Source organism: Crotalus tigris, unplaced genomic scaffold (assembly GCF_016545835.1).
Source record: "Crotalus tigris isolate CLP2741 ecotype Arizona unplaced genomic scaffold, ASM1654583v1 scf7180000019070.2622420, whole genome shotgun sequence".
Classification (NCBI taxonomy): Eukaryota; Metazoa; Chordata; class Lepidosauria; order Squamata; family Viperidae; genus Crotalus; species Crotalus tigris.
The window spans coordinates 2,537,989-2,565,309 of NW_024097360.1; the positions used below are offsets into that span (position 1 = coordinate 2,537,989).

The window sequence follows — 27,321 nt, forward strand, 5'->3', positions numbered from 1 at the left end:
TTTTAAATAATCCAACAATGTATTCTTTTAAATGGTATAATATTTAGAACATGAACTTTGCTCATTCACAGAACACTAAATAAATGCAAGTGTGGTTTGACTTAAAAATACACACCATATTCATACATTAATATGAACAAAAATAATAGGGTTAACAAAATTGGTCAAATCATTTGTTATGCCTAGGCAAAACTTTAACGAGAGTGGTTTGAAACATCACTGTATATAGCTTTTAAAAGTATTATAATTAGTAAATGAGTTGCTTCATGTCAATACATATTTAAATAAAGCCCTTTCAACTTTCCTCATCCAGAATTTGAGATATTTTCCATGTTCTTTGCATCACAACACATACCGTCAAGCTGAGTTATCAGATTCTCATAGAACCTTCTTCAGGGATGTCAAGGAGAGAGGAGGAAGAAACTCAGCTTCCTCTGCCCTTATTACATTTACATTAATCTTGTTTCAGATTGTTTTAACCAATGCCTGAATTCTACAAACTTTCTTATTAGCAGGCAAGAATTCAGCTGAATAAAAAACACGAATGAGTTGCAGTCCTTTATGTTCCTTTCTTCTTCTTAGTAAACAGTATGGCTTCTCTTTAGGTATTGAACTACTTCACATTGTTTGAAGCTGATATAATCTTGGACCTTTCTTCAAGAAATAACCCTGATCGTTTAAAGATGCAATGAAGTTTTCAAAGTCAAGTATCTAAAAAAAAAAAAGCAATAGTTGTGTGATCAAGGCTAACTACAAAATATTAAGTTCTGTTGGAAAGATTTTTTAAAAAGTCCATATTTTTTTTTAACTAGAGAGGAACTTTAAAATGGTATGGAAACTTTCCATTTAAATCATCTAGGAAGCATAGATAGATGGATAGATAGATAGATAGATAATATAGCCAATGCATCCCTTAAGTGGGTGTTTCTTAAACTTTTTTTTCTCTCAGGACCCCTTCTCATTTTTAAAAATATTTATAGAGGACCCCAAAAGAGATTGTGTTTGTATGGGTTATATTTTATTGATATTTGCGGTATAAAAGAAAAATTGAGGCACTCACTACTGTTGCTGCTTCTCATAATTGTTTGATGGGATTTAATATTGTATAATTTTCAACATAGGCACTGAAAATAGTTTTGATTTTGTGGACCTCTGGGTCTTGAGGAACCCCCATTTAAGAAACAATGCCATGAGGCAATGGTTTGTTTATCTGGTACCTTAGAGTCAATGTAACTCCTGGTAACTGCCAGGAATTTCTGCAGTTTTCTTGACAAAATTTCAGAAGTGGTTTGCCATGGCCTGCTTCCTAAGGCTGAGCTGGTGGGGGGGGGGACTGGGCAAAGGCCACTCAGTTGGCTTAGTGCCTAAGGCAGGACTAGAAATCCCATTCTCTTGGTTTCTAGCCTAGTGCTTAACCACTACATTAAACTAGCCTTCTTAATGTATCCTAGTCATATTTAATCTATTTCATTTTTTCAATTGATTATTTTAAATGTTATACTTTAAAAGGCAAAAAAGCTTAATAGATATCTTGAGTTAAAATGTAGCAAAATAGATTTTCTTATTGAAAATTGGGCAGTTAACTTGTGTTCACATAGTAAAATATTGCAGAAAGAATACAACTTTTAAGGACTTTCGGTTAAAATAGTCTAAACCAGTGATGGTGAACCTTTTAGAGTCCGAGTGCCCAGACTGCAACCCAAAACCCACTTATGTATCGTCAGGTGCTGGGTTTGGCGTGGCCCATTGGGTGGGCATGGCTACGGTGGTAATAGCATACTGGGTGGGACTAAAAAGTTCAATCAATTAATTCCAACTTTGCAAGATTTTTTTCCCCCGCGAGAAGTTGAAATTGATTGAGTGAACCTTTTTTTTTTTTTGCACACAGCGGCGGAGGCCTAAAACGAAAAGGTTTTATAAAACCAAGTTGAAGGCCTAGGACTGGGGCGACGGCGTGCGTGCCCACAGAGGGCTCTGCGTGCCACCTGTAGCATGCGTGCCATAGGTTCGCCACCACGGGCCTAAACATTACCACCATCCAACAATAAAAATTCCTAAGCAAGATTTTTTTTGTTATGTGCAAGTTATATTATCAATAATATCAAACTCAAATATCATTTTTAAAGTAAAGCTGGAGCTCCAGGGTCCCTTCAATCAATAGAACTAGAGATACTGAAAGCAACAATAACCCTCTCTTCCAACTGATAGCATCAATACCTGATAAATCAATAGCTAATTTCATCCTTCTAGAGTACATATTTATTTTAACTTACTTTCATATTTAATTCATTAGCAACCTGCCGGAGTTGATGAAGCTCAAAAATGTTGTTATAAGTTCTTTCTGCAACACGATGGAGGGCAGAAATAAATTTCTTTGCTTGTGACCTATTGCTCATTCCAGAACCATGTTGAGAACGCTCAAAATCCAATTTCCCAAATTCATCAGAATACGTTCCTAACATACTTGAGAAAAGAGTGAACCAAAATGTACGTCGTCAGCAAGAAAGTAAAATTAAAAATACAATTGCAAATGAGGCAGAGAACTGAATTTTTCCTTAATCAGAAAGGTTTACTGAGCTTAATAAAAGAAATACATTTACTTTATAAGGTTGTGCTTGGTTTATTGAATGCATGTTACTATACTTTGGATTATTTTTCAAAATATTTTGATTTATATTTGCTGAAAAATGCTTCAGTTTGCACATTGTTCAGTTTGCATGTTACAAGCTCATAGATTTTTATACTACCTGTATTTCATTATTTCAACAACATCCTCAGCATCTTCTTTGGTGGCCTTTTCTCTTAACTCTAATCTCGATCGTGCCTTAAAGAAAAGGAGTAATGCTAATATTATATACAAATCTCCCGTATTTAATTGGATTAGAAATGGCATGGTTAGAATCACATTCATATTACAAATAGTTGACTGAATAGGCCACAGTTTGCTTAGCTGAGCTGACACACAATACTCAGCCATAAAGTATGTTTTACAAAATCATAATGGTTGAGTTCACGTTCCATGTCAATTGTGAAAGAAGTTTACACTAGACATGAAAAAAAAAGTTACATTCTTCAATTTGATTACTGTGTTATTCTCATAAGGTTGCTGAACTTTGGGGGGGGGGATTGGTTTTTTAAAAATGTGTCAGCACCAACAAAAACTGGTGAATTGCAAATAAAGATTTTTATTACTAAAAATATTAAAATAAATACAATTAATATGCCATTCCCACTAAAACTTCAATTAATTAAAAAAGATTGGAAATGAGAGAAACCATAGTTTAGCAGCAAAACAGGTGTTCTGTGTATACTGTAATAGTCTCAGTTTTAATCCCCTGGTTCAAAGGACCATACATAGTTGACCTAAGCTTGCCAATTAGAATAAATAGTATTATTTATATACTGCTCTGCCTTTAATAAATTCTCATCCATGACTTGATCTTGGATGAAAGGGCAGACTATTTGGCATATATAGTAGTGGCCAAAATTGTGGAAACCTTTTGGGAAAAGTGTATTTTTGAGGTTTAATGGCTAATAACACCACTTTTTTTGGAGCAGTACCATAAAATTATATATCAATGGAAAGATAACTTAATCAAGAATGTAATGTAACATAGTTTGTTCAATTATCTGTACTGTATTCTACGAAAAGATATAGCCAAATAACCAGAAAAAGGAAGCACAACTTGCTTAGGTTGATATCAGGTAGCTTTCCTTCATCTGATTGTAGCCAATGAGCATGAGTGTTCAGAGAGCCAATCAGGTGTCATCTTGTTTTGGCAATGAGCCAATCAGATCACAGTAGGATTCAGTTATTGATGTCATCATGGGGGATTGGAATGCTAAAGTAGGAAGCCAAAAGATAACGGAATAACAGGCAAGTTTGGCCTTGGAGTACAAAATGAAGCAGGGCATAGGCTGATAGAATTTTGTCAAGAGAATGCGATGGTCATAACAAACACTCTTTTCCAACAACCCAAGAGACGGCTCTACACATGGACATCACCAGACAGTCAACACAGAAATCAGATTGACTATGTGCTCTGCAGCCAAAGATGGAGAAGCTCTATACAGTCAGTAAAAACAAGACCAGGAGCTGACTGTGGCTCAGATCATGAGCTTCTCGTTGCAAAATTTAGGCTTAAATTGAAAAAAGTAGGGAAAAGCACTAGGCCACTCAGGTATGAACTAAATCATATTCCTGATGAATATACAGTAGAGGTGACAAATAGATTTAAGGAATTAGATCTGATAGACAGAGTGCCTGAAGAACTATGGATGGAGGTTCGCAACATTGTACAAGAGGTAGCAACTAAAACCATCCCAAAGAAAAAGAAATGCAAGAAAGCAAAATGGCTGTCTGAGGAAGCTTTGCAAATAGCTGAGGAAAGAAGGGAAGTGAAAGGCAAAGGAGAAAGAGAAAGATACACCCAATTAAATGCAGAATTCCAGAGAATAGCTAGAAGAGATAAGAATACCTTCTTAAATGAACAGTGCAAAGAAATAGAAGAAAACAACAGAATAGGGAGGACCAGTCATCTCTTCAAGAAAATTGGAGATATGAAGGGAACGTTTCATGCAAAGATGGGCATGATAATGGACCATAATGGCAGGGACCTAACAGAGGCAGAAGAGATTAAGAAGAGGTGGCAAAACTACACAGAAGAACTATACAAGAACGAGCTTAACGTCCCAGATAATCAAGATGGGGTGGTCACTGACCTCGAGCCAGACATCCTAGAATGGGAAGTGAAATGGGCCTTAGGAAATCTGAGCAACAACAAAGCTAGTGGAGGTGACAGTATTCCAGCTGAGCTATTCAAAATCTTAAAAGACGATGCAGTAAAAGTGCTACACTCAATTTGCCAGCAAATTTGGAAAACTCAACAGTGGCCACAGGATTGGAAAAGGTCAGTTTACATTCCAATTCCAAAGAAAGGCAATGCCAAAGAATGTTCAAACTATCGCACCATTGCACTCATTTCACATGCTAGTACAGTTATGCTTAAAATCCTACAAGCTAGACTCCAGCAGTATGTGGATCAAGAACTACCAGAAGTACAGGCAGGATTTCAAAGAGTCAAAGGAACTAGAGATCAAATTGCCAACATACGCTGGATCATGGAGAAAGCTAAGGAGTTCCAGAAAAACATCTACTTCTGCTTCATTGACTATGCTAAAGCCTATGATTGTGTGGCTCACAATAAATTGTGGCAAGTTCTTAAAGAGATGGGAGTACCAGACCATCTTATTTATCTCTTGAGAAACCTATATGCGGATTAAGAAGCAACAGTGAGAACTGGACACGGAACCACTGTCCAAAATTGGGAAAGGAGGCCGGCAAGGCTGTATACTGTTGCCCTGTCTATTTAACTTATATGCAGAGCACATCATGAGAAAGGCAGGGCTGGATGAATCAAAAGTTGGAATTAAGATTGCCGGGAGAAATATCAACAACCTAAGATATGCAGATGATACCACTCTAATGGCAGAAAGTGAAGAGGAACTAAAGAGCCTCTTGATGCGGGTGAAGAAGGAGAGTGCAAAAGTTGGCTTGAAACTCAACATTAAGAAAACCAAAATCATGGCATCCGGCCCTCTCAATTCCTGGCAAATAGATGGGGAAGAAATGGAGGTAGTGACAGATTTTATTTTTCTGGGCTCCAAGATCACCTCAGATGGGGACTGCAGCCAAGAAATTAAAAGACGCTTGCTCCTGGGGAGGAAAGCTATGGCAAATCTAGACAGCATACTAAAAAGCAGAGACATCACCCTGCCAACAAAAGTGCGTATAGTCCAGGCCATGGTTTTCCCAGTTGCAATGTATGGCTGTGAAAGTTGGACCATAAGAAAGGCTGAGCGCAAAAGAATTGAGGCCTTTGAACTATGGTGCTGGAGAAGACTCCTGCGAGTCCCTTGGACTGCAAGGCGTTCAAACCGGTCAGTCCTAGAAGAGATCAACCCGACTGCTCTTTAGAAGGCCAGATCCTGAAGTTGAAACTCAAATACTTTGGCCACCTAATGAGAAGGAAGGACTCACTGGAGAAGGGCCTAATGCTGGGAAAGATTGAGGGCAATAGAAGAAGGGAACGACAGAGAATGAGGTGGCTGGATGGAGTCACTGAAGCAGTAGGTGTGAGCTTAAATGGACTCCAGAAGATGGTAGAGGACAGGAAGACCTGGAGAAACGTTGTCCATGGGGTCGCGATGGGTCAGACACGACTTCGCAATTAACAACAACAACAATTGAAGCTGAGAGGAGGACATTTGTCAGTGTGTTATGTGATCGCTGTCAAGTTGGTTGGGGTTTTTTGTGCTCTTTCATTTAGTAAGCTTGTAAAACGTAATAAAAATTAAAGTAATGGTGCAAAGAGTTGACTGGTTGCCCAGAAAACGATGTAAAATAATATTATTAAATGAACAAGGCTAGAGTTATAAAGAAATTAGAAGAGAAATTGGTGGAAACTTAACCAAAGGTGACATTTCTACTGTACAATTTTCCCAAAAGGTTTCCACAATTTTGGCCACTATTGTATCACTGATACTTGGAAGAAGAAAATTCTCCTCTTGGAGATATCCCTATCTGTATTTCAGATGTTACATCATTTATAATTCCAAGGTAAATAAGGTGGAGCGACAATTGTCATCTACAAGATACTACAAGAGGCAACTGGTACTGCTCCATAGATAACGCGATATGAGGTGCTCTTTTTATGTTAGGTTTGAAGAACAAGTTGAGAGTGATGTTGTTGTATTGGCTTCCCGGCTACACAGCAAATGTTTTGAATCTGTCTGACCAGTAAGATTTGCTGAGGGAAGTACCATTTTCCTGCAGACAGAATGCCACCTCCAGGGACCTCCGGGCTCAAATCTATTTAGTGATGCTTTCTCTCCTATGGAACAGCTTACTCCAAGATATCTGGACCATTCCCTCCTTATTTTTATTTTGTTTTGGGTGCCTTCAAGTCAATGTTTACAAATATGCCCATGTGTGTCTGCATGTATATCTCTATATATATCGTATATACATGTATATACATATAGATCAAATACCAGTTTATGAATTTATAGTAGGTACTATATGTTTCCATAAAAAATGGTAGAAATGTTGGTTTTCCTCAAGTCACGAAAAAAACTTAGATTTGATCCATTTTCAATCTCAGGTAGCATCAACCTGTGCAATGTAAAATAAACCAGCTATAAGTCAACATAAGAAAAAAATCCACATTATAGTCTCCGTGTTTTAAAATCCAGTACCTTGGGCTGTCAAAATACACCTACTATAAAATTCTTAGTGACTGTTATAAAATGAAACAGTACCTCCATAAGGCGGATCAATGATTCTAGCTGTCGTGTTGTGATGGGCGTAGTATCTGCTCTTTGACTTTGTTGTCTGAGCTCAAGATAGAATTTCTGGAGTATCTGAGCAGCTTCTGGAGATAGTTTGGGATGTACATATTGCCTTGCATAGCCAACATATTTCTTTAACAACTGATGTGGAATTGGGTCACAGTTTTCTCCTGGAATGAGCTAACAGTTAAAAATACTACTTAGATATTACAATATTCCATTTCAACTGGAAAAAATAAATGGTATGAGCAAATAGGAGCTATAATAGTCCTCAAAGAAAACAACATGACACGAGTTAACCTCCCACTCAGCCTTAGAAGTACAAAAAAGTCATCACAACATAGGCTGTTGTATATTTGTTACATGTATTCTCACACTGGAATGTTAAAATACTGTACAAAAAATGAAGCAATAATTGAGATCTGCCTCCCCAGTGCTTTGTCCACTGGAACTGCATCTCTTTATCTCTCACAGAGTGCTTGCTTTTACAAAGATTCCGCTATTATATAATAACTACTACTACTACTACTTACTACTACTACTACTACTACTACTACTACTATTATTGATTGCACCCAAGTCATAGGCGCCTTGGGTGCAATCCCAAAACAACTGGAGCATCACTTGAACACCATTGGCATTGACAAATTCACTATTAGTCAATTGCAAAAGGCGGCCTTACTAGGAATTGCTTCCATCTTGCGACGATACCTGTAATACCATCAAACATCCACATCTGCCTATCCCAGGTCCTGGGTAAGGACTCGATTGGTAGACAAAATGCCAAATCCAGTCTGAACATCTGGCTGACTGTGCAATGATCAATAATAATAATAATAATAAAGTTGGAAGGGACCTTGGAGGTCATCTAGTCCAACCCCCTGCTCAGGAAGGAAACCCTATACCATTTCAGACAAATGGCTGTCCAGTCTCTTCTTAAAAACTTCCAGTGTTGGAGCATTCACCACTTCTGGAGGCAGGTTGTTCCACTGGTTAATTGTTCTAACTGTCAGGAAATTTCTCCTTAGTTCTAGGTTGCTTCTCTCCTTGATTAGTTTCCATCCGTTGCTTCTTGTCCTATTTTCAGGCGCCCTGGAAAATAGCTTGACTCCCTCTTCTTTGTGGCAGCCCCTGAGATATTGGAATACTGCTATCATGTCCTCCCTTGTCCTTCTCTTCATTAAACTAGACATACCGAATTCCAGCAGCCTTTCCTTATATGCTTTGACCTCCAGTCCCCTAATCATCTTTGTTGCTCTTCTCTGTACTCTTTCTGGAGTCTCAACATCTTTTTTACATCGTGGTGACCAAAACTGGTTGCAGTATTTCAAGTGTGGCCTTACCAAGACATTGTAACGTGGTATTAATACTTCACGTAATCTTGATTCTATCCCTCTGTTAATGCAGCCCAGCACTGTGTTGGCCTTTTTGGCAGCTGCAGCACACTGCTGGCTCATATTTAAGTGATTTATACATGCATTTGATTTTTATCCCACCTTTATTACTTTATAAGTAACTCAAGGCAGAGAACATATCTACTATTTCTTCCTCTTATTTTCCTTACAATAACAACCCTGTGAGGTGGTTTGACTGGCCCCAAATCACTCAGCCAACTTTCAGGCCTAAGGCAGGACTAGATCATCTGGTTGTTTCTAGACCAGAATCTTAATCATATCAAACTGAATCTTTCAAATCTAATTCTGTAGCCTTCTCAAATCACACAGAAATTTCAGGAGGGTTCAGAGTATGGAGACTGTTCCCATACCAGAGACAGACAACCCAAGCAGCCAAAAAATCTAAGATTGTGCAAGGCTGCAATCCATATGGCATCTGGCTTTCCTATCCTTTGAAAAAGAAGTTTTCTAGCTCTATATATTTTGTGAGGGGTGAAGATAAACTCAGAAAATTAAATCCTAATCAGAACAAAAAATATCTGTTGGATATTGCTAATTTCCATTTATTCTTTTCATATATTGTGGAATTCTGATTTTCTAACCACAGAAGTTAAACATTTACAATTTTTTTTACACTTTCTAGATTACCCTGAGGCCAGCAGCTTCAAGAACAGAAAGGATGAAAGAAATAATTCAGTCTTCTGTAATGCTCTAATGTTAAGTTTGCAAACTATGCTGCAGCAAAAAAGGAGTATCGTATTCCTCTGATTGTTCATAACTATATTCAACTTATCTCAATTGTACTAAATGTACAAAGCAACTTATCTCAAAACGGTTTATCTCAAATGTACTAAATATTTCATTTTTCCACAGACATCATCAGCATTTGCTGATGATAAGATATAGTAGGTCAAAACATGAACAAATATTTTACCTTTAATCTCTCCGCTAATGGTTTGTCTGAAAAAACTTCAAGGACTGATATATTTGAATTCTGAGAATGCTCACGAGTCACAATAGCACTGCTGCATCCAGTCTGTTTTCCATTTCTCATTGCCATCACATGTTCAGAAAGCAAATGATCATGATCTTCATTTGGAATGTCCAACAGTATGAATACCAAGTCAAATCGGGATAACAAAGCACTTCCCATCCTACATAGAAAAAAATAAATCCAGTATAGTACTACAGTTCTACCTCAAAGAGCTGAATACAGCTTCAGAATTTACACAAAATTCACACAATGTTACCGTGTTTCCCAAAAAATAAGGCAGGTGGGGGGTAGAGCTGTCCCACACATACCACGCACCTGCTTACCTCAGGGCCTATGCCACTCGGTCCTTCGGCTACCCCCGCTGCTCTCCTCACCTGAAGGCGCGTTCCGCCAGCACTGCCCTTGCCTCCTGAGCATCTGCCCTGGAAAGCCCTGAAAGCCATTGCGGCCGCAGACAAGCAGACAGTGGGAGGGAACAGGCGGGCGGCTTTGGTGGGTGTCTGGCAGGCGGAGGGAGGCGGCAGGAGAGGCTTGCGCTATCTAGTCATGGCGCAAGCCACAGCAGAGTTGGCAGAGGAAGAAGTGGCTGTCATTGACATGATCTGCGGGGCGAAGTGGGGGGCAATCAGGACTGAAATAAGCCCCTCCAGTGGCAGACATGGCTGTTGCACAACAGCAGCAAAGCCTTTTCTTGTCACTCCGCCCCCAGCTTTGAAATGATGGAGGACCAGGTAAGGCGACCGAGCCTCCCCCCTCCCATCCTCCGTAGCATGGCAGTCCAGCTCTGGAGGAGAGGGAAAGGGAAGAGGCGGGGGAGGTCACCAAGCAGGGAGTGGCCTGGCTGTGGGGAACCTGAAGTAAGCGGGTGCAGGGCGTGAGGGGCAGCTCCACCACCCACCTGCCTCGCCTCAAATTGTGGCGGCGGCACTGGTGCAACGCGCACTCTCCTGCCACACTGCAGCAGTGAGCAACCAGACGGTGGGACAGAGTTGGCAAGCTCTTAACTAGGGTTTATTTTTGGGGTAGGGCTTATATTAGGCGCATGCCGAATATCAGGCTAAGACTTATTTTCTGGGTGAGTCTTATTTTCAGGGAAACACGATATTAAAAAATTCCTTTTTTGTCTTGAAAACTATAAAGCAGACATTTTGAAAATACAGTACTTACTTTAAATTCTCAGATACAGTTTTGGCCTTGTTATAGTGACCACCAACTGGATTTGCTGCAGCTATAATTGATGTCCTAGCTGGCAAGCTGCAAACAATGCCAGCCTTAGCAAGACTAATACTTTGCTGTTCCATAGCTTCCAGCAAAGCTTGGTGCTGGCTCCCCATTTTATCAAACTCATCAATTCCACATATACCTAGAAAGAAAAATAATTACAAAGCAAGCAAGGCAATTGTTCAACACTGAGAAAACTGGTGATATAAAATCCATCATGCTCAAAATGAAATTTAGTCAGGGAAAAATTTAGTACTTAAATGTGAGAATTCTCTTTTTAGTAAAATGTAAAATCTTTCATGGCAGGCATTTAAGGAATACTACCAAACTAAGTTCTTGGAATTACTAAATTATGTTTATTATTAATAAATTATCGTATATATTATTATGTTACACTTTGATCTATACTTTATTTAGAGCTTGTATGTTTTTCAAGGTAACATAAATTCCTCGATTCTCATAAAATAGTTTCTGACAGGATATTTGAATTGCAACTCATCACATGTTAGACATGTGCTTTGTTTAATAGTTTTTTGCAACTGATATGGAAAACTCAAAAAACAACCAATCAATTCAGCAGTGGACTCCTTGGTGATCTCTAAGTGGTTGTTTGCTTGAAGATGTTTTATTAGCAGACTAGGTAAATCTTCAGTGCTAGAAAGTAGTGGCGAATTCTCAAAATAAAGTAAAATATTTGATCAGCTTAGCTCACAGGAGCATACTGGCTCATGTGGTTAAGATGCTGGGTGGGAGGTTAGCAAGCCCACATTCAAGACGAGTCCTGCTGCACGGTGGGGTGACCTGCCATCACTCCATTCCAGGGGCAAGAGCCTCCACAAGCATCTTCAAACAGCTGTGATGTCACCAGCTGTTTTCAACCCAGAAGCACCTTAAATGGTATCTCCAAGGTGAACGGGAGGGGAATTTAGCTCAAACTATCTGCCTATGTAGGTATTTCTTGCTTTATATGTAATCATCACTACCAGTGTACACATTTTACTTCTCTCTCATCAGACTCCTCCCATTCTCTGTTTCCCAGTGTTTGAAAAGTATATGCCCGTCAGCTGAGACTGCATCTCAAGTTTCCAGTAAAAGGAAAGTTTATGCCATAATGAATGGGCCCATCTATAAGGTTTACATAGTTTTCTGGCCCAATATATACACTTGAGCACTATACCTTGATCTGCAAGTATAAGAGCACCAGCTTCCAGTGCAAAATCTCCAGAGGAACTGTCTCGAGACAGAGTTACAGTCAGACCAGATGTGGTAGTGGCATTGCCACAGACATATACTCCACGAGGTGCAATATTGCACACAGCCTGAAGAAACAAATTGAAAAAGTTAGCTTTGCATATTATGGATCAATTACCCATATTGATAACATACCCAATTATATTAAAAAGAATAAAATGCCCAAGGAACAATATACACACATTCTGAAATAACAGGATATCCAGTGCCACAAAATACTATTTAAAACAACTTGGTATTTAAGCATGAAAAATAAGCTGCATACATAAACAGATGAATCCATACTTGCAACATCTGACTTTTGCCCAGTCCTGGATCTCCAACCATGAGAATATGTGGGTCCCCTCGAATAGGAATCCTATTTTTATCATCCATATATTTTTGGCATCCTCCAAATAATGCCAACACTAAGCCAGCTTTTACCATCTGTGACACAAGATAGCAATCCATAAAACCTTTGCAAGGGACAATTCAATCAAAGTAATACATGATCCAGATAGTCTCTATCAATATTTGTAAGACGCTTCTAACTCTTCAAAAGTAGAAATAAAAATGAAATGGAAACAAAGATTCAGGCAAAAAAAAACCCCTTAGTTTCATTTCTTTCAAAGTCTTGTGAAGTGCAGCATCAAATAAAGTCCTCTAAAAATTGTTACAAAATCTTTTACAGCACAACAATGCAGGAACACTAACAATGTTATTTTACCATGCAAGTCTTAGTAACTGTTATGCATTTTTTAATTCACTGAGCATTTTAATAAAATAATGGTACATTTTATAGGCAGCTATCAGGCATATTGTCAGTATCTCTCTATCTAGTTTTATTAAGGTCTTAAAAACAGGCATAAATCAAATTCAGTGAGGAATAAAAAAAATCATTTTAATGCTGATATAATATATTAAATAATATTAATAATGCTAATAGAGCAGGCATGTCAAACTCGCGACGTCACGTGACGTCGCGCAACATATCGGAGCTTTTTCTCCATTGCCAGCAATGGGGTGGGCGCGGTTTTGGGATGACGCGTCCGGCCCGTGGGCCGGCAGTTTGACACCCAATAGAGGGATTAGATACCAATCTAACAATAATCTCATTCACATTTTCTTTGCAGACCATTAAAATATAGTTTATAAACTAGGCCCATAATATATTTTATTTTCTACTAAGCATTTGGAATACAAATCATTGAATGTTTCTAATGGAGTATACTTACCTCATGACCATAAATAGTAGGACAAAGAGAGCTAGGAAGAAAAAAAAATGTATTACCAGCTTAAATATAATGGAAAAAAACATATTTAAGATTATGTATCTCAGATCTATTTATTCACAAATGCTGTATAAAGGAGATGCATATGGAGCCTCGTTCACCTGAATTGTGTGGCATCATCTCCTACATCTGAAGCATTTCAACAGTGCTATATTTTGCCAGCAGCACAGAAGGCGCTATTATCTGCCATTTCCTACGATGCTGTTAAGAACTCAGAGTAAGAGCCCTTTACTGCATTTCTGTTAGTTCAACAGTGTGGTAAGACAATTTCCAAATATTTATTGTCAGAATTATATCTTGCCTTTCATATAGGTGGGCTTGGTTGTTTTCTTGCAGACATTTCATTACCCAAGCTAGGTAACATCATCAGTGCTATCAGACCAGTTTGGGTAATGAAGCCTCTGCAAGAAAACAACCCATCTCAGAGAGCATCAAGGACCTTTAAGCTCTAGAATACCCAGAAGGAAAAAAGCATAAAAGGATAAATATCATGTGCAAATATTAAAATTGCTTTGATTGCTTGTTTTGATGTGGATGTTTAGAACATTATGACTCTTACTGAACTAAATGCTAGAGGCAACTTGTAGTTAACTTTTTCATGAATATCAAGAATATCTTGTAAGGGTCCAATCTCTTGACATTTTTTTCTACAAAATCATTTTCATGTTTTGAAGATGTTAGGAATTCAGACACATTTAGTAACTGATGTTTTACAAAATGTTTTTGTTATTCAAAAGATCACGTACTCCAGACATGTGTGAATACTCAAAAGGATTAGCTGAAATGGGGGGAGGCACAAATAAAAACTCACAGGCTTGCAATAAATTACATACCTGACAATAAGTTTGAACAGATTCTCTTCAGCTTGTATTTCCTGGACTGCATAAAGATCTTTAAGTGAAAACTCCATGCATCCTTGCTGGTTTAATCCATGTTCATCATTCTTGATTTTCTGGCCTTTTGTATTACTGATAGAGTTTGCTTCAATGTATAATAGGAAGACACATTTATCATTTTTATTTCTTGACGTTCCTGTTAAAATATCAATAGTAAGATCATGATAATCTTTCTGCTTGAGGATGTAACATAGGATATTACCTGGTTTGGGTAATGAAATGTCAACCCTGTACTATACATATTTTCATGTATTAGCTGCCTTTAAACGCCCTGTTTTGCAAAGCATATTTATTTACTGGATTTGTACCCCACCATAATCCAAGTGATACTTGGAGGCTTAAATGATGGAGAAACATTTAAAAAGCCACAATAAATCTTAAAATCCAGTAAATAAAATAAGCTACGAAATCCAGGTGAACCAAGGTAAAGTAACCATAAGATAAAAATATAAAAATGGCTAAAATTCCATGTTTAATCATAATGTTCTCTGGAAATGCTGAATTTTCACCATCCTGAATGATATCATACTGCTCCAGAAAACTGCTCTGCCACTAAAAACTCAGCACCTTTTAACTTCAGCTGTCCTCACTACCCAGAAGTAGAAAACTAAGAGCAGTTTCTTTGTGAAAACACTATTTTCAAGTAGTTGTGTACCAATATAGTGATCTCTTTATTTTAGTTTAAATCTCATTGCTGTAGTCTGACATAATTAAGTTTCACTTTTGGCCCACTAATTGGGCAAAATACAAATATACACATAGCAACTGAATTAATAGCCATTTTCTAAAATGGATAAAAATACCGTGCAGATGTTAATACATAAAATTTGATATAGTTCACCTTCTTCCGTGTTCGATACCTTGACAATTCCTGCAACAGTAATCACATCACCTGGAACACAACTATCTACAAGATCATGAACCAATTCACATTCTATTGTCCGAGGAATTCTCCCAGCTTCTCGCTGATCATCTGACATGAGTTCTTGAATTCTGGAATACCAAGTTAATAAAAAAGAAAGAGAGACATGATGCCACTGGTGGAGGAGAATGAAGATTTATAAAATATTGAGCATATATAGATAGGTCCAAACAAGCATTCTGAAATTTTGCTTTGGTTTTGGAGTACCAATATATTTTTGGCAAACACTTTTCAGAGTTGAAGATAGGTTGAAATGAATTTTGAATCAAAGATCCACAAAATCTTTCTTAAAATATGCACCCAGCCACCCTCAGAAACACACACATATCTTATGGAGAAAAGAGAAGTACAAGTAGCCAGAGTTCAAACTAGATTTCTCACAATACCAATCTTACAGAAAAAGGACAATACTATCTCTGGATTAAAGAAAACTTTATACACAGAATGAGATATTTTATCTTTGAATGAAATTACTATTCAATGGAACTTTTTAACATTACAATAAAAGAGATTGTACAATTAATTCCTCACATTTACTATAAAATCAAACTGTAAATAATCTAAATTTCCAAAATATTAGGGAAAATTATATATTTACTTAATCGACTGCCAGTCCACTGTAACCGTGTAAGGAGAACTTCTATCTGCATTGAAGGATCGTCCATGACATTCAGGCAAAGAACACTGAAACACATTAATGTTCAAATTTAGTACAAAAGGCAGTTTATACCACAGCAATATTTGTTGTGTTTGTTTTGGGGAGGCTTGCACTTATACTTGATTAATTTTTCTTTTCATCATAAATAATACTCTTAAAATGAATTACAATTTTTAAAATCCCTTTTATCAAAGTATGATTCAGCTTCTTAAATGTGCAGTAAACCGCACAACATGAAAATGTACTACTTTAAATACTAGTCACAAAAAGTAGAAGGTAGAACTTTTGATTTGAGGGCCTTTTTATTACCTTTGTTGGAAGAGTGTATTTTCCATCAGGGAGAGGAAAACTCTGAGTATTTCCACAGGTGCTGCATATAAAAGCCATCTTGGTGCAGATAGGTTTAATGTTACTAACACGCACAACAGTCCCACGTAAAGCAACGTACTTCCCATAGCAATTAGCTCGAATATTCTTAATTTGAGTAATTGGATCATAGTTGTACACTCTAAAATTATTAAAATATATTCAAATAAAATAATAATATACTGATAATTCAGTGAGAGTTCATCATGTTTAAAATAATAGTACTATTCATATAATAGCAATTGGTGAAAATAATGGTTTGTATTATAAATTCGAGTGATAATAAAAAAATTAATTTGTCATAACTTACATGTGTCATGGATTTAAATGAAACTGAATTTCATTTTTTCTAAATAAAGCCAATGCATTATCTTTTTTTTAGAAGAATATACTGCATATATTAAAATAACATTTTTTTCTATTGTGAGTCAGTCTTAGCACAAACAAATTATAATTGTAAAAACTTATTTCTATGTATCCACTTTCATTTATATGGGAAATTATTTTAGCAGACCAAAATTCAGTGAAAAGCTGCATGTATGTATGCATTTGGATATTAATGCATGTTAATAGTTAATCACAATATTAAACATAAAAAGTTCCTGGGATACAGTTTTCTTTATTATTTGCTACATTCAGTTTAGGAATCTTTATAATGTTATAATTTTTATGCCTTTCAGAAAATAATAGATCCAATGGTGCAAAAAACCAAAACATTCAATAATGTCTTGAAATGTTTAGTCTTGCTACTTCAAATAAAAATAGAATTTTCAAGCTGTAATACAAAATTCCAATTATATAGCAATCTCTGCAAAGCCATAATGGAAAATGTCTTTAGTACAATGATGAGATCTTTTCAAAGCAATGTTGTCCAAGGCAGAAAATAATTACTGCTACATGGTCTAAATCAGGAGTGTCAAACTGCCGACCTGCAGGCCGGACACGTCATGCGGAAGCTGCGCCCACTCCATTGCCAGCAATGGCAAAAAAGTCCCAATAAGTTGTGCGAAGTCACGTGACATCGCGAGTTTGACATGTCTGGTCTAAATGAAAATTCTTATTACTTGCTTTCTGGAGAAGGGCTATTTTAGGCACACTTAAGCCCATTTAATCTATTAGGTCTATTTCTAAATAACATACTTCTCTTATTTCTGAGTAATTCATGGGTAACCCTGCAGATGTCTATGATTTCTATAGAATTGTTTCCCAGGAGGGATAATATAGAAAATTGCATTTGCTATAAAGTAGGAATGAAAAAATATTTGGCCTCATAAATCAAATAAACAGGAAGATGCAATTCTCTCAAGGCATTTCTCTGAACTAAGTGTGGCTTGTTGATAAATCTAAATGTGGACAGAGAAATTATTCCTACATGCAGCAATACTATTGCTGCTCATTATTTCAATTAGGTGAGTGAAGGACTGGTGTAGCTGGCTTGAGTCAGAGAAACCCCATTTTTGTCTGTTTCCCTTTTCAGCACCTTGCTCTGCCTTAAACGTTCCTGGAAAGATCATGTGGTTGCTCTTATAATAAAAAAAAAAGTACCATCCTTTTCCCCAGAAGCAGTAGATTTAAATCTAATTCCCCTTTCTTTTTTATATAAATTATCTAGAAAATTTTGTATAAGCTATTGATTAGAAACAGAAGGACAAGGGCTACAATATGTTAGTAATGAACCCACTTTCTAAGAGGGCCATCTACCTACCAGTGGCATGAATAACTTACTAGTTGTTGCCTATTGCTGCTAATTATCATGTGGTTTTTGTGTTTTTTTGAAATGTATAAAAACCATGGTAATTTACTGTATGTTTCAGAGGTTCTTGATTTGTGACTTGGGTCCCAATAACACCTCTTTGTTGCTGTACAGAATAAAGAGGTTGAAATTTCCTGCTTTGTGTGATAAATTGGCTCTTTACACCAGGTAAAAACCACCCCAGCATTGACTGGGTCAATCCACAATTTGGTTAATAGGACTGCTGCTATAAGTTCAATATCAGCTTTCTGCGATATTCCAGAAATTAATAATATTAAAATTTTCAAGGATTTCTTATGCTATCATTTTCTCAAAAATGTCAGAGACTTAGAGCTCTTGCCATTTTGTATTCATATACAAGAAAGTGTACAAAACTTTTAAAAACATTTTCAGTTTTTCTCATAATTGAATAATTTAAAAAATGGATACCTTGCATGAATATGTGGCACATTTATAATAGGCTCTTCATCAGTAGGTAGCCCTTCTTGCTCTTGCAGTTTTGCAGCATGCTTTTCAAGGTCTTTGATCAATACCTAGAGAATAAAAAAAGAAACTGCCTGAATTCCATTAAATAATTAATATAGAAATAACATTTTTGGAAGCAGATGGTGCTTTTAACTATCAAAGGGAAGATTTTTCTCGTAATTTATTTTTCTTTTCCACTGTAGCATGCATTGTCCCTGCTATACCATTCCAAAGGATCCCTAATCCCCACAACTGAGGTTGTTTAGAGGCTTCTGCAATTAAGAAACCAAACTATTTAGCATTGTAAAGCAAAATGTATGTTTGTAAAGCACCGCAGTTCCAACTCCTAATGCAGCTGTGTTTACCTTTCATCGGCTTCTGTGTGTGAGAATTCTGATGTATCAGCAAAGCTGCTCTGCATGCACACATGCGCAGACACCCAAACAGCCTTTGAAGCAACTACACGAGACCTCGAAATGATGGGATCGCTTTAATTCATATTTTGCTCATGCTAGCCTGCTTTTCAAAACCAAGGTAACCTTGCTTAACACAGATACAGAGGATTAATATACATAAGCAGGATTTCACTACCAAGCAGTTATAAAATGTTCATAATCCTTCCTTTTTTTAATTATCACGTCATTTACCCCAAGGATATAAACAAAATGGTTTAAGATCTGGGCTCAAACTTTATGTAAATTTCTAAGTCCTATTGAATTCAGCCAGGCTTAATTTTAAGATATGTGTATGTGTGGATCATGTTATTATTATTGCTTTTTATATGAAATGTAAATATATTTGTTCTCTCATACCAGATAAGATTTGCATTTTGTGAATAATAAGGCTTTGGAATGTAAAAATATCTATTATTTGTCTAGTGCACTTACCTGGTGTATGGCCAGACCCATGCAATCTAATATTTTTTGAGGCGTATCTCTTAATTCAACAGCAACATCGGGTAACGATCTCACTAATTCTTTATCACGTATCAGTTCCTTATAATCCACAAGAATACTTCCTTTTCTTTCTATTTCATCCTATAAAATAGAGGTGTGTTGAATTGGTGTTCAGTAAAGTTATAACTCTGTCGTTTACTCCATTACACATTATTTTAATCAGTCGTAAGCTGTTCAAGCGTTCTCAGATATTAAAGACTGCCAAAAATACCAATCGTGGATTTAACTACCTCATATTCCAAAATACGCATCATTTGCATTATATGATGATGCTCTCACGTGTTCTTTGTTCTCTGAACTTAACAACACCACTGACTTATACTACCCTCTTTTCACTCTGAGCACAAAATAAAAAGGATAAATTATATAAATTGACTGAAAGATAACATACACTGTGTAAATAGTTAAATATGTGAACAACAAAACGTGTATAATTTAGGACAAGAAAACTCTTCCTTATTTTCTAAAACTATCTTCTATTTGTCCATCCATCCAAATCTTAGCATTAAACATCAGATCACAGGGAACTGAACAAGATTAAACAAATTTTCTAAAGGTTCTTACAGAATCAATCTGCAAACTCTTAGGAAAAACAAAATTAAAACGTTCATAAGTATCAGGAATACCTTGGATTCTCTAAGCATATAAAAACAAGAAGCAAATATATAAATGTACACAGTTAAACGAGCTTCAGAAAACAAAAGTATCCAAAGCAACATGTAATCTAATAACTTACCTTATCATAAAACTCTATTCGAGATTTGAAAAAAGTTTCAAAAGCTTCAATCTTCTGAACAAAAGGTGAGCTGTCATCATATACTGAATTAGAGAATGTTGATTAATACAGTTAATATAGTTATGGCTGTAGATAACATTGAACATATAAGAACATATTAAACAAACTTATTGATTTTACAAGCCAATCTTTAATATACTAACAATACATTACATTTAGTGCAACTTTAAAAAGTTCTGCTGAGGATTTAAAGACACTCCATTAATATTTACAATACTAAGAATTTAATTTCTTCAAGTAAACATAATCTTGACCATCTTTTATTTTACAAGCATTACTTTGACTGCAATTATCATAATTAATGAAGCTACGTGCCAGACAGAAATCTTATAGCTTCATTTTATGAAGTTTTAGGCATGCCAAAAATAAGTAGTTGAATTTACATGATACAGGTTTTAACCATCATGTGATATAGCACTAAGTTATAATGAGAGAATTCACACACCATGCCAAGATCAATTACATTAAGGTTAACAGAGTGTGTGAAATCCAACTACAAACTGCTTAGCAATGCAGAGGAATGATACAATGTTAACACTTCATTGAACACAGGTTTACTTCATCATACATATGAAAACTATTGGGCTGCATGATAAGGAAAGTCAATATAATACTATTATATTTAGGGAAAGAAGTAAGTTGGTTTGAGGTGGGATGCAGTTTGGGGGGAAATGGGCGGGCAAGACCGAATGTGGTGTGTATCAATGTGTTTTATTTTTTATCTGAAGTATTTGTAAGATTGTTATGTATTGTAAAGTTGAAAATAAAAATTTTTACAAAAAAAAATACTATTATATTTAGGAGTTTTTATATTTAAAAAATTAAAAGTTTTAAGAACTCTTGATCATATTCTAAAACACATATTCAATTTATTCCTGATAGGGAGACTCAATTTTGATTTGTGTACCTTTCAAAATATTACATAATTTTTTTTATATAGGTTTGTTTCCTGCAAACAGCACAACTTACATGAACCATATTTCTATATGAAACAAAACTATACTACTCAATATGGAAATCCAAATGTTTACCCAAAAGTATTCTGCTCGCATTTTATTTTTTATATAGTATCAAAGATATGCATAGCAGATTTGACATACCGAAGTCAGATTTAGGCATCATATTAAATTGTGATGGTGTTTTTTAGTGTTTGTCCCACTTGGTTGCAGCATTCACCTGATTTGCACTGTGCTCACCTAATCCACTCCCAAAGCTGTCAATGCATAATGCAATAAATCTTGTTTTTTCATTTGGCTTGTTGCAGAGTCTGAGGTTGATTAGAGCTGAGAGAGAATGAGTGGTCCAAGTTCATCCAGTGGATTTCTGTGCACAAAGTCCCTCCAACTTTCAGTCCAGCACCAGCACTATACTACATTAGCTCTTTCTCACTTTATGCTGTGATATTGTTATACTAAAATAAGCCACATGCTTGTTATTTCATCACACCAACTCAACTTCTTCAGTCAAATGCAATTTGCGGCAATATATGTGGGAATACGCCTCTGACAATCCAACATAAGGGTGATACTCCAGTCCTGGCTGCCTCATTCAGGCAGAGTAGGAATTTATGTGGACAGAACAGGAACAATATCTGGCAGTGAGCCTGCTTTGTATGTGTAATTTTTTTTAAAAAAATCTGTGACCCTGTCCTCAAAATTTGCTCATGGTTTCCCAGAGCATCATGACCTACAGCTTGTAAATTTCAACTGTAATCAGCTCTCAATTGTACCATATACAAAGAAAGAAAGCCCTCACCTTCAGAGAAATAAAGTTTCCAACCTTTATATGGAGCATCCTGGTCCAGAGTAGTTTGAATAAGATGAGGTTGTGCTGAAAAGTATCGCCTCAAATAGTCAGTGATGAAATTGAGCATTTTTAATTTGTTATTAAAAACAATTTATATACATGTTGCAGCTGCAAATAGCATCTAAAATAATAAAGATAATAATTGCCTGTACAGAGGGACAACCTGATTATAAGATTCAGCTTTAAAACTTTCATCTAAATTATAGCATAGTAATTGTATTATGCTATTAAAACGGTTTTTTTTTCCAGAAACTTTTTTTTTTTAAGTCTCCAAAGCAAATAAGGTCATGCAGGGATGTGCCTGAGATATTTGGAATGACTTTGATTGAAACATTCTAGGTCTTCTCATTGAAACAATATCATTGGTGGCACCCCCTACGTTTTGGAATTATGCCCCTCCCCATATGGTTGGCCCTCCAGGAAGGCCAAGGAAAGCAGCCAAGGATAAGCAAAGTTCCCAACAGGTTGAGTTCAAATATATTTTATTTTTGACTGCCGTTTCATTGTTTTAACTCTGTGAGAAGGCTTTAATGGTATGCATTGTTTTGCTGTTTTAGATGACTTTTGTACACTGCTCAGAGTCATCCTTCTTAACTTGGGCAATCATATGAATGCTATAAATATAGCTGTGGAATTAACATACCCGATACTAATTTCTCGCCAGCATTTTTCCAGTTTTCTTTCTGTCCACTTCCTTTTCCTCTCCCTTGCCATCTTCCTCTTCTCCATCTTTGAAAACCCCCTCCTCCTCGTCCAGAACCTTTCCTGCTAGGCTCAATACTCATCTTGGCATTTTAACAGATCTGCATTCTGAATTAATTAAAAGACAATAGATATGTAGCATACATTAATGGTGGAAGTAGTTATTAAGGCAGACATCAATTTGTTTCTATGGTGGTGTTTGTACATTATTTTAAGTAGCCGTTTACTTCAGGGTCCTGACCTCTAGTCCCTCCACATGCCCCAAAGGTAAATATCTGGTTAAGTCTGTAAATCAACTAAACCCTGGTTTAACTATTTTTTATTGAATAAATCATAGTTACTTTTGGACAATGTTTTACACTTTTGTTTACAAACAACAATAAGATTCACACAATATATCAGGCCCAAACCAAATCATATTATTATGGATAAGCTTATATATGAATCTTCAATATCGAGTTTATCATTTCCAGGCATTAACTGGGCCCCAAAGCATAGCAATTCAACAACATTTAGAAAATTTCAATTCCCTATCCCTGACTCCCATTAACTACTGTAGAAAGTTAGACTGATTTAGAGGAACTTCAGGTGTGATTCTTGGAACTGAATCCGATAGGCACAACACAAAAAAAACTATCTAATTTACAATTTAGGTTACAAATCTATTTAGGACTCAATTAATACAGCCGGGGTTACTTTCAAATAAATTTTGATAGCACTGCACCAACCATACCCTTTCAATGCAAGCGCAAAATTATTTAAAAAACAAACAAACAGTATACATGTAACTCAGGGGTCTTCAAACTTGGCCCTTTTACGACTTGTGGATTTCAACTCCCAGAATTCCTCAGCCAGGCACGCTGGCTGAGGAATTTTGGGAGTTGAAGTCCACAAGTCATAAAAGGGCCAAGTTGGGAGACCCTTGATGTTAACTATTCAAGGAAAACATCGATTAAAACTGCTACTAATCAGAGGACCTCTTCTTTCCTTCCCAAGTACACTCCATGGAGTCAACAATTTTTAAAAAGGAATGTAACCCAATTATCGATGAAGCTGGTCGACCTATATCTGGCGTCCGCAACTTCAGACTAAATGTACCCCTCGTATAGTTCGGCGTTCCTCCATTTGAGTGAAACATAAAAGAAATAAATCCTCCGCCATTCCGCGGGGAAACTCGGCTAGATTTTTGTCTCTCGAACGCTTCGCTTTGGAGGTTCAAAGTCTGTTACCGCTGAATGCAGCAGAGTGAAAGACGTGAAACGTATCCGACCGAAAGCGGTGAGCGACTTGCCACAATACCTCAAAGCGTCCCAGGTCGTCCGCACCTGAATCTCCTCCCCGTCGGTTCCTCTCGTTTTGTTTCGCTCTTCCATTTAATTTTGGCGCGGTGCAGCGAAGCCTCCCTCGGCCTCGGGCGCTCGGAACCAATCAGAAATGACGCCGCTGCGCTTGCCGCGATTTCCCTAAGCGGGAAAAGGCAAGTCACGTGGGGCTCTTAACGTCCTTATCCCCGTCTTTTCCCCACCTCGGCGGCTTTAAGGGATGTGGAACTTCAACTCCCAGAATTCTGTAGAACACAATGAGAATTGTAGAGAATTCTGGGAGTTGAAGTCCATATTATCCTTTAAAGTTGCCGATGTTGGGAAGCAGTTGGGTGCAGACTTCTTGTTGATATGGTCGAAATGAGTTGCCTCCCACGTGCTTTTCCTGTCTCTGTTGCTTGAACCGAGAGGGAAGTCTCCCTCCCTCCAGTCGACTCAGGAATTCTGGGAGTTGAAGTCCACGAGTCATAAAAGAGCCGAGGTTGCCTACCCCTGGGGCTAGAGACAACAAAATGATATATGATCCTAGCATATTGTGCCAATGTACCCGATTTCTCATCGATTCCCTTCCCAAAAGCCCTACCCGCAGGACAAAAAAGATTATTTTCTCTTTCTGTTACTAGCCGGATTCTGGTTGTTTTTCAAGTTTGCATATGACCTTTATGCCTCCTAGCAAGTTAAGCCTCTCCTAGAGTTGGAAGCTGCCTTTTGAATGGAGCAAATGAATGATCAGATTCGAGGGCGTATGCTGTTAAAATATCTGTATGAACGCATCTTTCGTCCGTGGTATCACTGTGATGAAACACTTTATTTTAAAAAGAACATTTTACGAATGGAGGCAAATATTCGTGTCTCAGGATCTCGCAAAGAACATTATGCACATGAACCAATTATGTGCCATACCAGCGTTATAACACCAACTCCTACACGTCCGGCCCGAAACGGAGGAGAGTGGAGAGAGTTGTACAAAATGAGCCCGGAAGCTCCAGCTCCTAAGTTAAATTAGTAATCATCTCTTTTTTTTACCTCTATGTTGTAAACTAGAAAAGGGTGTCTACACAGAGACGTCAAATTATAGAGCGGCTCTACAACCTTACGAAAGAAATCCCTCAGCGCACAAGAGAGTTGCTTGCCGGTTGATTGCAGTTGCCCGTTGTTGTTGTTTTTAACGCTCATCGGACTCCTTTTCACGTAACCACTGTGGCTCCCCTCACGATCACCAGGGCGCTCAGCGCCTCTCTATCCCTCGACCTTTATGACGAAATGGCAGTCAAGACCAATCGCTCTTCAGAAGAAAGGAAACAAAGTCGCTTCCGCGGCTCGTGCTTTTGGGGGAAACCGGAAGAGGGCCTTTCCTGAGTTGTCGCTTGTGCGCGAGGTTTTGCTTTTTTTTTCCTTTTCTTTTTCCGCGTGGAGTTCGGTCAGTTTCCTTGACTGTGGAAGGATCGCCATGGAGGCGTCTCCGCGGTCCTCTTCTCCCCATGTCATCTGCGAGGGAGACTGGGCTGTTCTGAAGCGGGAGGACGTGTTCAAAGCGGTCGCCGTAGTGAAGCGACGGTAAGCCTCCTGTTAGGGGGTGAAGCGGAAGCACCTTCATCTTCTGCAGCTGTTTCATTTCGGCCGATTTTCCGGGGAAAGAAGTTCCAGTCCGTTGCTGGAACTGGCCTTTCCATTCTCCCTTATGCAAGAGGATTTCAAACCTGTGCATAATGTGATGATTTTCACATTAATGAAGTTGGAAAATAGTTTTAAGAAGTGTGTTATGTTAAAAAACTGTTTTTAGTTAGAAGAAATATTGCTATTCTAGTCGGAATTTCAATTTTCTAGAAAGAGGCAGCATTGTTCAATTGTGAGAAGACCGAACCTCATTTCTCTCTTAGCAGTGGAGCTTCACAAGCTGAGGGTACTGAGGGACTTGTAACTTATTGCCTTGAGAGAGAGTTAGAAGTGACTTAGGAATTCATAGCCATCATGACAGTTACGGTCTTTCCCCAAGTTACAGGTGCAAATTGTACAGAAAGCTGCATATTAGATCTGGTTTCTGATTTCATTTCAGAGCAAATACAGTGGGAAAGAACTTTAACCTGGTCCAGTCCCTAAGGAGTTGTCAGCTAGAATATAAAGGTGGCTACTCAGTTAAATTGAAGCGTGTGGAGCCAATTCAAGTTCCCCTCTTAAAAGAAATCCCATTGCAGGGTTCTTAGAGGCAGTCATTTTCAATCATTGCCCCCTTTTAACAAGTACCAACTTTTGGGGATTCAGAAGAGCAATTAATACCAGATTATATCACTTGAACTTGGAGATAAATTGAAGGTTATGCCTTTGTATGAGTTGTAATGGTTTTTTGGGCATCCCGTCTTCCTGTTCTATTTCTATAAAATGTTTCTATTTTATGGAATAATCTATTGGTTTTAATTCTATTGATGTATGATTGGATTGTGAGCCAATCCAATTAAAATGATATATAAGCCTAGTAAGATAAATGTTCTTCTGATTTTAATTTACTTGCACCTCTTAGTGCTTTAGTTATTTCAGCTTACTTGCATTTGAAACTGGAGTTGAATATACTGCAATTCATGTACGCCAGGGGTGTCAAACTGCCGGCCCGCAGGCCGGTTTCATCATACCAGAGCTGCACCCACCCCATTGCTGGCAATGCAAAAAGAGTTGTGATATGTCACAACACGTCACGTGACGTGACATGGCGAATTTGACACCCTTGATGTATGCCATTTTATTCCTTTTTCAGGTTTTGGGTTGTGAACATTGCTGGGTTCTATGCTTCTGATTTATCAATGCTTTTGTTTTTAGAAAAATTGTTTTTGAAAAACAGTGGTTCTGCTTAGATAATGCCATTGGTCATGTTTATGGAACATCATTTGAAGTGACTAGTGGTGGTAGTCTTCAGCCAAAGCGGACATTAGAAGAGATGAATCCAGGTATGAGTCCACTAGAAATTATTTAGATAGCAGAAGATGGAATGTGCGTACTTTGATATTATAATCCTGATGCTTTTCTGTAATTCTGATACTTTTCCTGAACAAAGTGCAATATGGGGAGGAGGAACAAGGGAAGTATTTTAGTTGCAACTTTTAGTCTATGTGATAAAACTGCCCAGATTTACCTTGTGGTAAGATAAGCACCCAATAAATTTCATGAATAATAAAATAATACCTGCCAGTCTTTAGGTCAGCGTTA

General features: G+C 37.4%; 2 protein-coding genes across 8 annotated transcripts in view; one reads left to right on the forward strand and one right to left on the reverse strand.

Moving 5' to 3' along the window:
* On the reverse strand, positions 1 to 25,347 carry MCM8 (minichromosome maintenance 8 homologous recombination repair factor). Of its 7 annotated transcripts, none has more exons than XM_039359388.1 (20): positions 25,216 to 25,345; positions 24,031 to 24,264; positions 22,743 to 22,909; positions 22,049 to 22,123; positions 20,234 to 20,316; positions 19,429 to 19,578; positions 18,506 to 18,609; positions 16,267 to 16,465; positions 15,898 to 15,983; positions 15,219 to 15,370; positions 14,315 to 14,513; positions 13,425 to 13,455; positions 12,496 to 12,636; positions 12,137 to 12,278; positions 10,906 to 11,101; positions 9,679 to 9,898; positions 7,321 to 7,530; positions 2,748 to 2,824; positions 2,274 to 2,463; positions 1 to 711 (listed from the first exon to the last, which is right to left on the reverse strand). In XM_039359388.1, the coding sequence occupies exons 3-20, from the start codon at positions 22,882 to 22,884 to the stop codon at positions 619 to 621; spliced, it is 2,490 nt and encodes an 829-aa protein (XP_039215322.1). In that variant the 5' UTR covers positions 22,885 to 22,909; positions 24,031 to 24,264; positions 25,216 to 25,345; the 3' UTR covers positions 1 to 618. The 7 variants fall into 7 exon arrangements, with proteins under 7 accessions (XP_039215322.1, XP_039215323.1, XP_039215321.1 ...); XM_039359389.1 differs by having other exon boundaries at positions 24,127 to 24,264; positions 25,150 to 25,269; XM_039359387.1 differs by having other exon boundaries at positions 24,101 to 24,264; positions 25,150 to 25,269.
* TRMT6 (tRNA methyltransferase 6) overlaps positions 25,231 to 27,321 on the forward strand; it is a 12,050-nt gene continuing 9,959 nt past the window's right edge. The window contains exons 1-2 of the mRNA XM_039359397.1: positions 25,231 to 25,680; positions 26,935 to 27,062. Coding sequence (XP_039215331.1) covers positions 25,379 to 25,680; positions 26,935 to 27,062 — 430 coding nt within the window. The 5' untranslated portion in view covers positions 25,231 to 25,378. The remainder of the gene's footprint in view (positions 25,681 to 26,934; positions 27,063 to 27,321) is intronic.